General features: G+C 36.0%; 1 protein-coding gene across 7 annotated transcripts in view; it reads left to right on the top strand.

Moving 5' to 3' along the window:
• The window catches only part of CERT1 (ceramide transporter 1), a 147,075-nt gene that overhangs the window by 2,965 nt on the left and 128,309 nt on the right, over positions 1 to 15,801 (top strand). For all 7 annotated transcript variants that reach the window (XM_004058707.5, XM_031003269.3, XM_055367801.2 and 4 more), the window contains one exon: positions 2,774 to 2,908. In XM_004058707.5, coding sequence (XP_004058755.2) covers positions 2,774 to 2,908 — 135 coding nt within the window. The remainder of the gene's footprint in view (positions 1 to 2,773; positions 2,909 to 15,801) is intronic.

Raw genomic sequence — 15,801 nt, forward strand, 5'->3', positions numbered from 1 at the left:
CCTCCATCCTTCATGGTTTGCCTTCTGTTTTTCCACACACCAAACTGTTTGAAATTGTATCCATCCTTAAGAGTCCAAGCCAAATACTGTCCTTTCCATAAAGCCTTTTCTTATTTTGCCATCATTCAAGACCTCCTTCACTTGGATTCCCATAGCATTTTGTTTGTAGCTTGCTTCTGACTGATTCTTGTTCTAAATATATATTTTTTTCTCTTGAGTTTGTGTCTGCTGGCCTGTTGGCCACAGTAATATTTGATTCCCCTGCAGTGTCTAGCATATTGCCTTATCTGTATTTGTTAAATGGGGAAGAGTGAGGGAACGTTATGAGAGCAGAGAAAAGACAAAAAACTTGTCTTCCAGGTGTCATGATACAGCTAACACTTACTGAGTAAAGGGTCCTGAAGCTGATACAGTTTGTTCAGTCTCTTATAAGAACTAATGTTAAGTTATGGATACATAATTGCTGGGGCTTCTCCTCTAACATTGAAAGAGTTCTATTCTAGTGAGAAATGCTGAAGGTTAAGCTTCATTAGCTATGTATAACTCTTCCTCAGATTCAGAAAATACTATGTCCAGTCACTGTTCTAAGTCTATTCTTGTTTAAACTTAACTCTAAGAGAGTTTGACAAAGAAAAAAAGAACACAAAGAGAGTAAGTAACTTGACCACTGTCACAAAGTTTAGCCTTATGAAGTGTGGTAATTGTAAATGAGGTAGGATTAATCCATGAAGGGTCTTGAATGCCCTAAACAATTTGTATGACAGTCAGTGGGAAGTTGTCCATGTAAGTTTTGGAGCTAGAGACTCAATACGATCAACGTAAGAAAAGTAGGCAAATATGCTTAGTAAGTAAATAAGCTTGTGTAAATTATGAAAAAAACAGAAGATACTAGAGAAAAGATTATTAAGTCTCCTAAGGAATACAGGAACTGGATAATTTGATTGGAATAGTTGAAAATGAGAAGAGGAGGCAAATTTAAGGGTTTACTATGAAGGAAAGATGAGCAGCTTTTGGTAATGGACTATATATATTGAGAAGGAACACTTAGGTATTGAGTATCTTCTGTGACTATGCTAGGCATTTTCATTATTTTATTCAGCCATCAGTCAACAGGCAAAGAAACTGAAGTTTACAAAAGTAACTTGTCAAAACTCTCTTCACATGAGTTATAAAATAGTTGAGCCTATTTTATCCTATATCCACTAATCTGTTTGTATATCTAATACACTAACTCTGAGCAGAAGTAGCAGTCTCCCCAAGGAAGTGGGAAAATAGGAAGGAAGTGCACTTTATAGGAAGGCGAATTCAGTTTTATTGGTAACTATCATTTATTTCAAGCCTGTGTCTAAGTGGTGGTACATCTCAAGCAGTTAGAAATAAGGAAATGGTGATTGGGAGCCACTAGAATGAGTTAAATATTGGCTTGGGTGAGTTCTCAGAGAGTGGTTGTAATGATGGGGTTTAGAAAAATTAAGAACTGGCTAGGGGTGGTGGCTCACCTGTAGTCCCAGAACTTTGGGAGACCAAGGAAGACAGATCACTTGAGCCCAGGAGTTTGAGACGAGCCTTTGCACCACAGCGAAACATCATTTCTACAAAAAATTAGCCAGATGTGGGGGTGCACACCTGTAGTCTCAATCACTTGGGAGGCTGAGGTGGGAGGATTGAGCCCAGCAGATTGCGGTAAGCTGAGATGGTGCCACTGCACTCCATCCTGGGTGAAAGAGCGAGACCCTGTCTCAAGAAAATACTAAATAAAAGAAAATTTAAGAACTGAATCAATCTCAAAAATGCTTAATTAGAGAACAGAAAAATAAAAGATTTCTCAGTGGATATAGAGCCTGAGCCAATGCAGTATATTTTGGCAATCCATTTTTAATTAGTTTTTGGAATTGGCAGATAGTTTTTGAGATTTTTCTATACTTAACACCCCAGAGCATAGATAAAAACATGCAAAAATAAGTATTCCTGTAAAGGTTACATTTCTGCCTTTTCCAGTTTATTGTGATCTTCACTGTGCAGCAAGACTTTAGCAACACAGAAACTCTTTTAAGGTATTGAAGACAATCCAATATGTTTTTGAAAACCAATTTTATTTTTGTTTTATTACTCTTGAGTTTGAAAAATACGTGTTCAGAGAAACTTGGAAAATGTATTGGCCATTTTTAATATTATTCAGTTCTGTAGAGGAAAAGTTAAAGTTGATGCCAGCTTACTAAAGATTATTATTTTTATTTTGATATAGTTATGGCTGTTATAAATTTTCATATAAGAATAACAACAAAAGTAGAGTTTAGCAATAATTGACTTTATACTTCCGTTGATTTAGAAGGCTTCATGCATGCAGTCTTTGGTGTCAGAATGAGAGACTACATACATAACTGAACATACTTCTCTGATGAATATGTTAATTATGACAAGGACCAAAACAAATATCATGAAGGTACTTAGGAGAGGATGAAAACATACGAAGAATAAACAATAATTTTAACCAAAATCTGGCTTTCGTTTTATTCTTCAAATGTTAGAAGAAAATGTTATATTTTATTTCTTACAGATTTATAATATTGTAAAAATTACTGAAAATCATTATGCAATCTAGAAAATCTCAACTTTTCACTTTTTGTAATCATTTTACTGTTTATGCTTAGAATTAAGTTGGACTTTTCACGTTTTGGTTTTAAAATTAGATTGCTGCTTCACAAAGTTTGGATTTCTAAAATACTTCTATTTTTTGTTTTCTTCTTTCTTCTCTTCCCCTTCCCACTCCCAGTGGACAAACTACATTCATGGGTGGCAAGATCGTTGGGTAGTTTTGAAAAATAATGCTCTGAGTTACTACAAATCTGAAGATGAAACAGAGTATGGCTGCAGAGGATCCATCTGTCTTAGCAAGGCTGTCATCACAGTAAGTTCCTTTTCTTCTTCATTCAACAAATATTTATTGAGTGTCAGCTACATACCAGGAACTGTTCTACGTGTTCAGGATACATCCGTGAATAAGATAAAGATCCTTGTCCCTGTAGAATATACATTCTAATACTTTTTTCCATAAAGTGATTTTACTGTGGTTTTTACTACATATTGTTATTTTGCATAGACGTGTAGTTTTTATTTAGTGGGTATATCAAACCAGTTTAAGCGCTTCAGGAAAAAAAAATGTTTGAAGCCTTTTTATTTGTTGAGGCTGGGACAGTTACTTTGTAGGTTACTGAATATTTAAAAATAATACATTTTGTAGGTAACATTCTAAAATTTTAACTTAAAAATATAAATGTAAATTCATTTTTAAACTTTTTAACATTGAGCTAATGCCATCTCTTTGTGGAGTTGGGAGAAGCTGTTCTTATATTCCTCACACATGATTTGCTATTTACAGTTTTGATTTCTCTAACGTGGAATAAAAGCCTGAAGATAACTTTTGAAAAACTCTAAGTATAGGCTCCTTCTAACTTTTTATGATTTCCCCTTATATTTTGCAGTTACATCACTTTTCTCTAATTCAACACCCTTTAAAAGAATAACTCACCTTCGTTGAGTCATTCTACTTAGTTTACATTTTGTTGTTCTTTTTTTGTGTTTTTGTTTTGTTTTGTTTTGTTTTTGAGACAGTCTTGCTCTGTCACCCAGGCTGGAGTGCAGTTCTGTGGTCTCAGCTCACTGCAACCTCGACCTCCCAGGTTCAAGCAATTCTTCTGCTTCAGCCTCCCAAGTAGCTGGGACTATAGCCACGTGCCATCACGCCCAGCTAATTTTTGTATTTTTAGTAGAAATGGGGTTTCACTGTGTTGGCCAGGCTGGTCTGAAACTCCTGACCTCAAGTGATCCACCCACCTCAGCCTCCCAAAGTGCTGGGATTACAGGCGTGAGCCACTGCGCCTGGCCTACTTAGTTTACATTTAACTTATTATATAGAAACAACTGTTCCTTTTTGCACTTGTAGTCATTAGACATGAATAATGTTTAAGATATGTAAGAACTATAACAAGTAAACTGGCATAAACAGGTTTGGGAACAACCAACTGACTTGTTAAGCATGTAACCCAACTAGTGAGAACAGAAGTACCTGATAATACAAAAAATAGCATACTGGTTAAGAATGGTCAGCATGCCATGGGCAAAAAAAAAAAAAAGTGTTGGCTAAGGCCAGACAGTTAAATAGAGGTCAGTTAAGGGAGCTGTTGTAGTTAAAATCTGAAAATGGGTACGTTAAAACAAAAATACAGAGTTTACTAACTCAAAGAGAAGTCACATTTTGTGATAGAATTTATTTGGCTTATAAAAGTGAAAGATATATATATAATACTTCAGATTTCCGTTAATATCTAATCCTTACTTAGTGTATGTTTGTTATGCATTTAGGGAAAATCTTAAAATATTTTTACATTATTTTTTATACATTATTTCCCCCCTTGTATATTCAAAGTTTGAAAACAAAAGTTTAGAATTGAATATCAAGTTAGAGAAACACAGAAGAAATATTTGGAAGTGTTGATAATGAAACTACTGCTCTCTATTCTTACAGACAATTTTTAGGAAATAGCTTTAACATAAAGGCTCAGTATTTATTTTGACTGGTATGTGGTACATTGTAATGTGTTTAGAAATTGTATCTAGTTGAATATTTTGGGTGTTTTTCTTCCGAGATAGATCATTATTCATGTCAGTGGACTGAATAGTGGATTGAAATGTACCTTGCAGTCTTGAAGTGTTTTTCCTTGATCCTCCACTCCCCTTCTTTTGCGTATTATTATTGGATGTTTATTAGTTGCAATGCTTAACTCTTTGAAAATAGTATAATGATTGATGTAAAAATGGGGAGGAATTAAATTTTATCTTTATTATTCCCTAAGTAGTAGTATTCCTAGAGTACCATGCTAGTTTCTGTGGATTTAAATATAGTTATTCTGTCTTGAATTATGGACTATAATAATATTGCCTGGCTTATTTGGAGAAAAGAAAATTTTAAATAAACATTTATATCCATCTTCTCAGGAAGAAAACAGTGTTACTTTATTGTAATTGATTTTTGTTATAGCTATATGTACATGCATAACTTTCATTGTGGTACATAGTAAAAGACATGGGTAGGAATGAGAAACAATTTGAATTCTTTGAAGGAGAGATAAAAGTAGAAGTAAAAAGATGAATTAGGCAACAAAATCTGTGTGGTAGTCTTAGATACAATGAAACGGATGATAGGAAAAAACACAAGCATTTATATTATTGAACTTGAACTTTCCTTGCCCTTTGGGTTCACAGACTCCATGTTACATATTTAAAGGAAATTAAAAATATAACTGAATTCAGTGAACTCAGGATGAGTTTACAAATTAGAGTATGTACTTTAGTTAAATAAATAAATGTAATAGTAATATTCCTCATTAAATTTTAATAGGCATCTCTTGGTATTTTTTTTCCTTAAATATGGGCTATGCCTATGTCACTTCATGTCAGAATACAAAGAATGTAAATGTTTAATTTCTTTATATGGCACTCTTATGAAATTGATAATATTCACGTACAAAGAAATCTGGGCTTGAAGAGTTGATGTGACTTTACTGTAACCATTCATTACTATATTATTTGTTGGTGGACCTAGCATCTGAGCCCACATTTCTTGATAGAGCCTAATCCATTTTAAGTTCATTCTTAGTTTAATGATTAAATCACTCTTAATTTATAAAAACAGTATTCTTTATCTGTGTGATAATAAAGTGGGTGAAATAATTTCGAGGAAGAAAGTATGTCTTGAGAGAATTTATTCCTTAATGTGAAAGGATTGACAGTAAGCAGGTGAGAGGAAAAATAGTATTCCCTTACTTTGTGTAAAAAGAGCTATTTGTATGTAGAATAAGTGTTTGTAGAAAGACAGTTGAATTATTCAGTTATTATAACTTGATACTTAGAAGATCCAGCCCCTGCTGCAAAATTTGCCACATAGTAGATATTCTGAATATGTTAGTTGTAATTGTTTCAATTAAAAGCAAATGTTTATGGAATATTTACACTGTTTACTTTTTATATTCTATTTTTAAAATAAAGTGCACATGATAAAAAATATAATTCGTGGCATTAAAAAGTTTAAGAAGTACATGCTGCTTTTTAGTCTTGCATTTGAGGGACAACCAGACTTAAATTTCTGGTCATCCTTTCAGAAAATATGTAGGCCTATACAAGGATTTGTTTATATCTTTCATAAATATTTACACAAATGGTATCATATTAAGCCTATTGTTCTGCACCTTGTTTTAATACAACTTACACATTAACTGTTATATTCTGTTGAATCGTGTGGATATGTTATATTTAGTTGCCTGGACCCTGTTTTTGCACATTTAAATCATGCCTAATTTTTATTACAATCATTATTGAAACAAATATGTACTTTAAAATTTGTTTTTAGTTATTGTCAAATACTCCTTCAAGAGTACCACTCCTCACTCCTACCAGTAGCGAATGAGTGCCTCTGTTTCTCCTTACCCGCAAGTATTGAGGAAGTTGGGTTTTGGCAAATGTTAAAGTATTTGTCAAACTGCTACATTAAAATGGTATCTTATTATTTTAAATTGCACTTTTTATCCATGAGGTTGAGTAACTTAATAATTTATAGCCCATTTTTATTTCTTTTTCCTTTTCCAATTGCTTATGCACTTTTTTTTTGGTTTTTCTTTCCTTATTGGCTTGTAGAAACTCTTCATATGATAATTAGCCATTTGGCACATTTGTTGCAAATATTTTCCCCCACATTGTCACTTGTCTGTTTCTTCTTTGCTTGTTTTATAGTCTATATTAGGCCCTAGAGAAATCTTAGATTTTTACATACTCTTATTGACATTTTTTATTACGACTTCTGTATTTACTTGTTTAGATAGGTGTTTCTCTCTCAAAGACTATCTCTCTATATAAATGTAGATATATTTTCATCTAAAATTTACACTTGAATTTTGTTCCTGTGGAAGTTATTTTAGTTTAAGGAGTGATATTGATGTTTTTAGTTTTTTTTCCACATGACTAATTATGTATCCTGGTAGCATTAATTAAATAACTAACCTTTTTCCAAGTGGTTTCAAACACCACTTTCATCATATATTACGGTCCAATATTTATTTAAGGTTGTTTCTGGACTCTCTTCTGGGCATTTGGCTTGTCCTGCTTCTTATCCCCTTTTAAAATTATATTGTGGGTATTTCATCAACCAGTTCCTTAAACTGCTAATGATTCATTGGTGAAGATAGAAGTAATTTATTTGCAGTTACTAAAATTAAAACAGGTAGAGATTTTTGGTATAATATCTTCAGATAGAATTAGTTTTCCTAAGTTCTGTAGTTTCATGTCTCACCTTAGGCATCTGCCTTTGTATACCTCATATCTTGTTGAACTTTTAAAATCACCAGATGAGTAGAATTCCTATTATTCTTATCATAGGTTGGTTTTAGGGAAATTTGCCAGTTTTATGTTTTAATATTTTTAGAAGGAAAACTGAAAGGTAATGAAAATGTTACTGTTGGATTAAAAAAAAATTAAGTCCAAATAGTGATTAGGCAAGTTGGTGAGGTAAGGGGTTGCTGCAAAAGCGGAAGTTGAAAGATCTTGGAAAAATTAAAGAAACTGATAGAACCCCATGTCTACATCAAAAAAATACACAAATCAGCTTGGCGTGGTGGTACACATCTGTAGTCTCAGCTTCTTTGGAGGCTGAGGTGGGAGGATCACCTGCTTCAGCCTCGCAGGTGGAGCCAAGGTGATGCCATTGCCCTCCAGGCTGGGAGACAGAGTGAGACCCTGTCTCAAAAAAAAAAAAAAAAAAAAAAACCAGACAATGGAGATATAAAAGCAAGGGAAGGAAGTGTTCAAAATTGAAGAGAACCACAAAAATAAACGTAAATTTTGAAAGTGCCAAATAGTAGTCAGATCTAAAAAGTTTTTGAATGTGGAATTGTAAAATGAGAAATTACATTATGGAAATGAACTTCAGCAAATTGGGTATCATCAAAGATGATTAGTGCCATAAATAGTCGTTATAAGAACTCCAAATTAGCGAGAAATCCAAGAAGTAGGCCTTTTCTCAAGTGTGCAGTTTTTCTATGTTTAACTGTATTGGTGAGAACTAAAGGAAAGAGAGGAAGGTATGCAGCAAATAAAAGCACTAGATAAGAAACTAGTTGTTAATTCTCATTGGAGGAGCATTTGTCAGTGAATTTTTAAAGAAATGAGACTCTCGATCTGCTAAGATTTATGCTTTGAGAAACTCATAATTTATCTGTTTAGCAGTTCATTAGAAAAGAATATATTCCATCTTTCAATAACATGATTCAGATAATGTAACTCAAATAGCGTGAAGTAGAAAGTACTTAAAATATTTGGTAAGAGGCCTTGGAAGAAGAAAAACATGAAAAAGGGCACCTGTTGAAATCTAGGTTTCAGACTGTAGAAATAACTTACAGAAAATTATATAATTTTAATTATATAATTTTACAATGTATTCATTTGCTAGGGTTGCCATAAGAAAGTAACACAAACTGGGTGACTTAAACAACAGAAATGTATTGTTTCACAGTTTCAGAGGCTGGAAATAGGATCAAGGTGTGGGCAGGGTTGGTTCCTTCTGTTGGCGGTGAGGGAGAAGCTGTTTCATGAGTTTCTCCTTACATCTGGTGTTTTGCTGGCAATCTTTGTTACTCCATGGCTTGTGGATGCATCACTCCAATCTCTGCCTGCATGTACACGTGGCATTCCTTGTATGTATTTGTCTTTTTCCAGATTTCCCCTATTTATCAGGATACCAGTTACTGGATTAGGGGTCCAACCTACTCCACTGTTATCTCATTCTAACTAATTAAATCCACAATGCTGCTATTTTCAAACAAGGTCACATTCAGAGGTACTGGGAGATAAGCCTTGAACATATAATATGATTTTGAGGGGGGCACAGTTCAACCCATAACACAAAGTATCTGTTAAGCCAAGAACCCCAGTCTGATTGCCATCTGTTATTTTATGACGTCACTGGGCTTAAGAAAATTGTATATGTGGTGCATTTTATTTTGTGTAGGGGTTGTAGGAACATGACTGTTAAATATTTATAAAGCAACTCTTAATTCCGAAGTGCTTAAAACGTTGTGCATGGGCCATGAAGTCAAATCTGGGTTCAGACCTTAACTGTGTGTATTAGTCTATTCTCATACTGCTGTGAAGAAATACCTGAGACTGGGTAATTTATAAAGAAAAGAGATTTAATTGACTCACAGTTCTGCATGGCTGGGGAGGCCTCAGGAAACTTACAATCATGGCAGAAGGCACTTCTCCCAGGGCGGCAGGAGAGAGAATGCAAACCAGGCAAAGGGGGACAAGCTCTTTATAAAACCATCACTCCCATGATTCAGTTACCTCGTAACAGGTCCCTCCACAACACATGGGGATTATGGGAACTACAATTCAAGATGAGATTTGGATGGGGACACAGCCAAACTGTGTCATTCTGCCCCTGGCCCCTCCCAAATATCATGTCCTCACATTTCAAAACATAGTCATGCCTTTTCAACAGTCCCCCAAAGTCTTAGCTCATTCCAGCATTAACCCAAAAGTGAAATCCAAAGTCTCATCTGAGACAAGGCAAGTCCCCTCCACCTGTGAACCTGTGAAATCAAAAGCAAGTTAGTTCCTTCTTAGATACATTGAGGGTATGGGCAGTGGGTAAATACACCTATTCCAAATGGGAGAAATTGGCAGGCAGCCAAATCTTAAAGCTCCAAAATGATCTCCTTTGACACCATGTCTCACATTCAGGTCACTCTTATGCAAGAGGTGGGCTCCCACCACCTTGGGCAGCTCCGTCCCTGTGGCTTTGCAGAGTACAAGCCCCCCTCCTGGCTGCTTTCACAGGCTAGCATTGAGTGTCTACAGCTTTTCCAGGTGCACAGTGCAAGTTGTGAGTGGATCTACCATTCTGGGATCTGGAGGACAGTGGCCCTCTTCTCACAGCTCTACTAGGTACTGCCCAGTGAGGATTGTGTGGGGGGGGCTTCAACCCCACATTTCCCTTCTGTACTGCCCTAGCAGAGGTTCTCCATGAGGGCTCCCCTCCTGCCGCAAACTAATGCCTGGACATTCAGGTGTTTCCATACATCCTCTGAGATGTAGGCGGAGGTTCCTAAACCTCAGTTCTTGACTTCTTTGCACCCACTGGCCCAACACCACGGGAAAGCCGCCAAGGCTCGGGACTGGCACCCTCTGAAGCAATGGCCTGAACTGTCCTTAGAGTGGCCTTGACCCCTTTTAGCCACAGCTGGAGCTGAAGCAGCTGAGACACAGGGCGCCAGGTCCCAAGACTGCACAAAGCAGCAAGGCCCTGGGCCCAGCCCAGGAAACCCATTTTTCCCTCCTAGGCCTCCAGGTGTTTGATGGGAGGGGCTGCCATGAAGGTCTCTGACATGCCCTGGAGACATTTTCCCCATTGTCTCAGTGATAACATTTAGCTCCTTGTACTTATGCAAATTTTTGCAGTAGGCTTGAATTTCTCCCCAGAAAATACATTCTTCTTTTCTGTCACATCAACAGGCTGCAGATTTTCCAAACGTTTATGCTCTGCTTCATCTTGAATGCTTTGCCACCTAGAAATTTCTTCCGCCAGATACCTTAAATCATGTCTTTCAAGTTCAAAGTTCCATAGATCGCTAGGGCAGGGGCAAAATGCCGCCAGTCTCTTTGCTAAAGCATGACAAGAGTCACCTTTGCTCCAGTTCCCAACAAGTTCTGCATCTCCATCTGAGGCCACCTCACCCTGGAATTCATTGTCCATATCACTATCAGCATTTTGGTCAAAGCTATTCAACAAGTCTCTAGGAAGTTCCAAACTTTCCCATATTTTCCTGTCTTCTTCTGAACCTCCAAACTGTTCCAGCCTCTGTCTGTTACCCAATTCCAGAGTTGCTTCCACATTTTCGGGTATCCTTATAGCAGCACCCCACTCTCTATGGTACCGCTTTACTGTATTAGTCTGTTCTCATGCTGCTATGAAGAAATACTCGAGACTGGGTATTTCTTTTTATAAAGAAAAGAGTTTTAATTGACTCACAGTTCTGCTTGGCTGGGGAGGTTCAGGAAACTTAAAATCATGGCGGAAGTCACCTCTGAACAGGGCGGCAGGAAAAAGAATGAGAGCCAAGCAAAGGGTGGGAAAGCCCTTATAAAACCATCGCCCCCATGATTCAATTACCTCCCACCAGGTCCTTTCCACAGCACATGGGGATTATGGGAACTCCAATTCAAAATGAGATTTGGATGGGGATGCAGCCAAACCATATCACTGCTTACGGCCAAAGGTACCTTTGGCAGACTACTAAATTTCTCTGAGCTTTCAGCTTCTTTAACTGATTAAACAAGGGGGATAATATCTAAGTATGGAATGATTATGTAATTAAAAGAAATAACATATAAAAAGTACTTGGTACAATTCTTGGCACATAGTAGTAGTCTCTCAAATTTATTTTGTGAAATGTTTGTGTTGGGAGTAAAGCCTACAGTTAAAAAATTAAAGGACAGGAGAAGTTGTCAGACCCTTTTATCAAAGGGGGACAAAGATGCAGTTGACTCACTAGAGCCAGGATACGTAGCGTGTCATGTTTGAACAGATTCTCATGCAACTCTGTTCAGAAATTTTCTTCCACCAAATAGTTCTATTTACCAACCTAAAAAAATAGTTAACTCTTTATATGTTTTCTGTGTATTCTTGATAGTCTTTTTTTCTTTAATCTATTTATTGTTTCCTACCTTTTTTTGGTTTTCCTTATTTTTTTTAAAAAAAGATATGTTGTGCCTTTTAAAAAATCACATTGAGATATAATTTACACACAGTCAAATTCACCCTTTTAAAGTATACAGTTATAGTTTTCACAAATGCATACAGTCATATAGTCATTACCACATGAGTATATAAAATATTTCCATCATCCCAGATAGTTCTCTTCTGCCCCATTGTAGTCAGTTACCCTCTGTGTCCCCAACCTCTGGTAACCACTGTACCGGCATATTATATACATGGAATCATACAGTATGCATCTCTTTGTGTCTGGCTTTTAACTTACCATAATGCTTTTACTACTCATCATGTTGTTGCATGTGTTCTTAACTTGTTGCTTTTTATTGCTGAATACTGTTTCACTATAGGAATATACCATATTTTGCTTATGCATTCACCAGTTGATAGATATATATTTGTTTCCAGTTTTGAGATACAATAAATAAGGCTGCTCTAAACATTTGCATGCAGGTCTTTGCATAAGCATATTTTCATTTCTCCTGGGTAGATACGTATGAATGGGATTGCTAGGTTGTAAGGTAAGTATATGTTTAACTTTATAAGAAACTGAAACTGTTTTCCAAAGTGGCAGTACCAGTTTACCATCTCACCAGCATTATGTGAAAATTCCATTTGCTTGGCATTTTTGTCAGCATTTGGTATTGTCACATTTTTTGGGTTTGTTTTTTTTTTTTAATCTTAACCATTCTGGTAGGTATGTAGTGATAGCTCATTGTGGTTTCCATTTGCATTTTCCTAATGACTAATGATGTTGCACATCTTTTCATTTGCTTATCTGTATCTCTTGTGATGTTTGTTTAAATATCTTGTGTTTGTTGTCTTAATGTTGAGTTATGAGAATTCTTTATATATATTCTGGATACCGTAACGTTTGTCAGGTACATGTTTGGCAAATATTTTCTCCCAATCTGAGAGACTAATTTTTGTCACTAACACTAAAAATTTATCTACAGTTAAAACCTATTTAAATGTGTATTTTGATGACTTTTTGCTCTGAGTTCTTTTTTTTATTTTTATTTTTATTTTTTTTTATTTTTTTCAGCTAATTTATTTTTTTATTATACTTTAAGTTTTAGGGTACATGTGCACAATGTGCAGGTTAGTTACATATGTATACATGTGCCATGCTGGTGTGCTGCACCCATTAACTCGTCATTTAGCATGAGTTCTTAACAGCATTATTATTTACTTTTTTCTATGTTATGTGTATAGAGGCAACATTTCTCACTGTTTTTACATTTTTATTTTTTATATTGGATCTGCAGTGGCACTCTGTTGTTTAAAGTGACAAAGCCTTAAATTTAAAACTTGCTGACAACTCATTATGTAGTGCATTCACCAGGGAAGCTGGTATTCCTGTTGAGCTTCCTTTGAGTGAGTGCTGTGTAGGCTTGGCCTCTGTCTTTTTTTTTTTTTTTTTTTTTTGTAAGTGAGATAGGGTCTCAGTCTGTTGCCCAGGCTGGAGTGCAGTGGCGTGATCTCGGCACTCTGAAGCCTCTACCTCCTGGGCTGAAGTAATTCTTCTGCCTCAGCCCCCCGAGTAGCTGAGACTACAGGCATGCGCCACCATGCCTGGCTAATTTTTGTGTGTTTTTGTAGAGATGGGGTTTGACCATGTTGCCCAGGCTAGTCTTGAACTTCTGGACTCAAGCAATTTGCCTGCCTCAGCCTCCCAAAGTTCTGGGATTACAGGCATGAGCCACTGCACCTCGTCATGTCTTTATTGAAGGAAGAAAATTGTGGCTGATAAAGAAAGCTGAGCTATTCTCTTGGTTTCCAATTTAGAGAATATATATTATCCAACAATTACGTATTTTAAAAATATACTTTCCCTCTAATGAGGATTCATCACTTGAAAAAGATTACTTATAAATTAATTATACGGAACCAAAAGACTGAGAAGCCATGACCAGTTGAATCTTATCTAGATTTTAAGGCAGTCTGTAAAGTGATAATGTCTCAAGGGTGGGAGATAGGAAAGGGTAATGATTCCTGAAAACTTACATATAAACCCAGTTTCATAAAGTAAGGTTGTCTCCTGTTGTGAAAGACTTCAAATAGTTTCACTTGGCTTTTTACAAGGTAGGAATTTCATCCAGGTAAAGGTACATCTACTTTATCTTCTTATGAAGAAAAGAAATGGGGCTAAAAACTGTCGAAATCCCAAAAGACAGGGTGGACAAGAGAGGAAACTACAGAAGACAGCATTGTAGAAACTGGAAAACAAATGGTCAAGTGCTAAGCGAGTTAGTAAATCTGAGAAACCCAGATCCTAAACTATCAGTTAGGGAAGCTCAAAACTAAATCTACATCATAATTATATAACATTGTAGCAGTTCTGGATACCTCCAGGAATGGAGAGTTGGGGGTGGAGAGTGTATAAGGAAGATGAGTTATATGTCAATTTAAGAAACAATCAAATCTCTCTATTTCCTCCCCACACTGGACCTCTATAGGGAAAAAAATCGTGGGTGTCTGGTCTTGGAGGGTAGAGGAGTAGGCACCAGATACAATTGAAATCAAAGTATCACATTGAATATGGAGGGGGGATTAGGGAAGCAAGCAAACTAGCTACTGAGCCTCACATGACCCTATCCCACCACTATTCCCCAACTTCCAAACTCTGGCCAACAAACTTTAATCCTCAGGACAGGAGGTTGCTGGGGTCTTTTCTAAGAATCTGACCAGCGTAAGAGTTTTGACCTAAAGATAACAATATAGCTTCCCTAGCAAAGTAGCCCAACTAGATTATCCTGTGGTGAAGCCCATTTTTGATAAACTCAAAGTACAGCCTTTGGGTTTCCAGTCAGAAGATTCCCTACTGTTAAAAATGAGCAGACAGCAAAGGACTATCAGTCATATGAAGAAAGTTTCCAATATGAAAGAGATCAAGAGAATCAGTGCAACACTAGGAAACACATTATTCAGATGTCCAACAAAAAGAAGGAAATGTGTCAGTATTTTTAAAGAGAGAAGAGTTTTTGAAATCATGAAAAAGTAAGTATACTATAAAAAAAGAAGAGGTTAAAAAAGAGCTCCTGGAAATTATAAATATGGTAGCAGTGAGGAAAGAAATTAGAAGAGTTAGAAGGTAGAATTATAGACATTTCTAGAAAGTAAAGAAAAAGATTTTTTTTTTTTAAAGGTAGTAAATAGGACATAGGTAAAATTAAGGAAATAATCCAGGAGTTCTAACATCTGAATAGTAGGAGCGCCAGGCAGAGAGAACAGAGTAGAAAGGGATTATCAATGAAAGAATAAAAGAAAAATTCACAGAAATAAAGGACAAGAGTTTTACATTGAAAGCGTCAAGCAAGGTCCAGTATAATAGATTTTTAAAAAGACTCACGTTAAAGACACATTGTGCTGAGCCAGACCACTGGGAAGAAGATCTTGGATGCTTCCAGAGAGAAAAAACATAACAACAAAGGTTAAGGTTTCAAAATGACTGTGGACTTTTCAAAAGCAGTGCTGGAAACTAGGATGCAATGGCTGATGCCTACATTCTTCTGAAGAATAATTATTTTCAACAATGAATTATATATGCATCCAAATCACCAAGCGAGTATAAGGACAGACTAAAAGCATTTTAAAATATGGTCTCAACAAATTTACCTCTTGTTGTTTTAAAAAATATTTTATTTTAGAGATGCATACTTACGTGTCTACAGATGAAATGATATGTTTAGAATTTGCTTCAGAATAATGCCTTTGGAAGGGTATGAGTTGATGAGGATGTAGATTTTAAAAAAGAATAACCATGAGTTAATAATTGTTGAAGGCAAATAGTGATAAGAGGGTTCATTATTCTGTTTTTTTGCATATATGTGAAATTTTTCATAATAAAAAGTAAAATACATCCACAGACACAGACGTCTGTCTTCTGCTGAAAGATATGCCCCATCAAAACAAGGAAGAATTAAATAAGAGGAAAATGCGATAGAGGTTATTATACTCAAAGTGCGATCTCCAGAGCAGTA

This window comes from Gorilla gorilla, chromosome 19 (assembly GCF_029281585.2).
Source record: "Gorilla gorilla gorilla isolate KB3781 chromosome 19, NHGRI_mGorGor1-v2.1_pri, whole genome shotgun sequence".
NCBI classification, from domain to species: domain Eukaryota; kingdom Metazoa; phylum Chordata; class Mammalia; order Primates; family Hominidae; genus Gorilla; species Gorilla gorilla.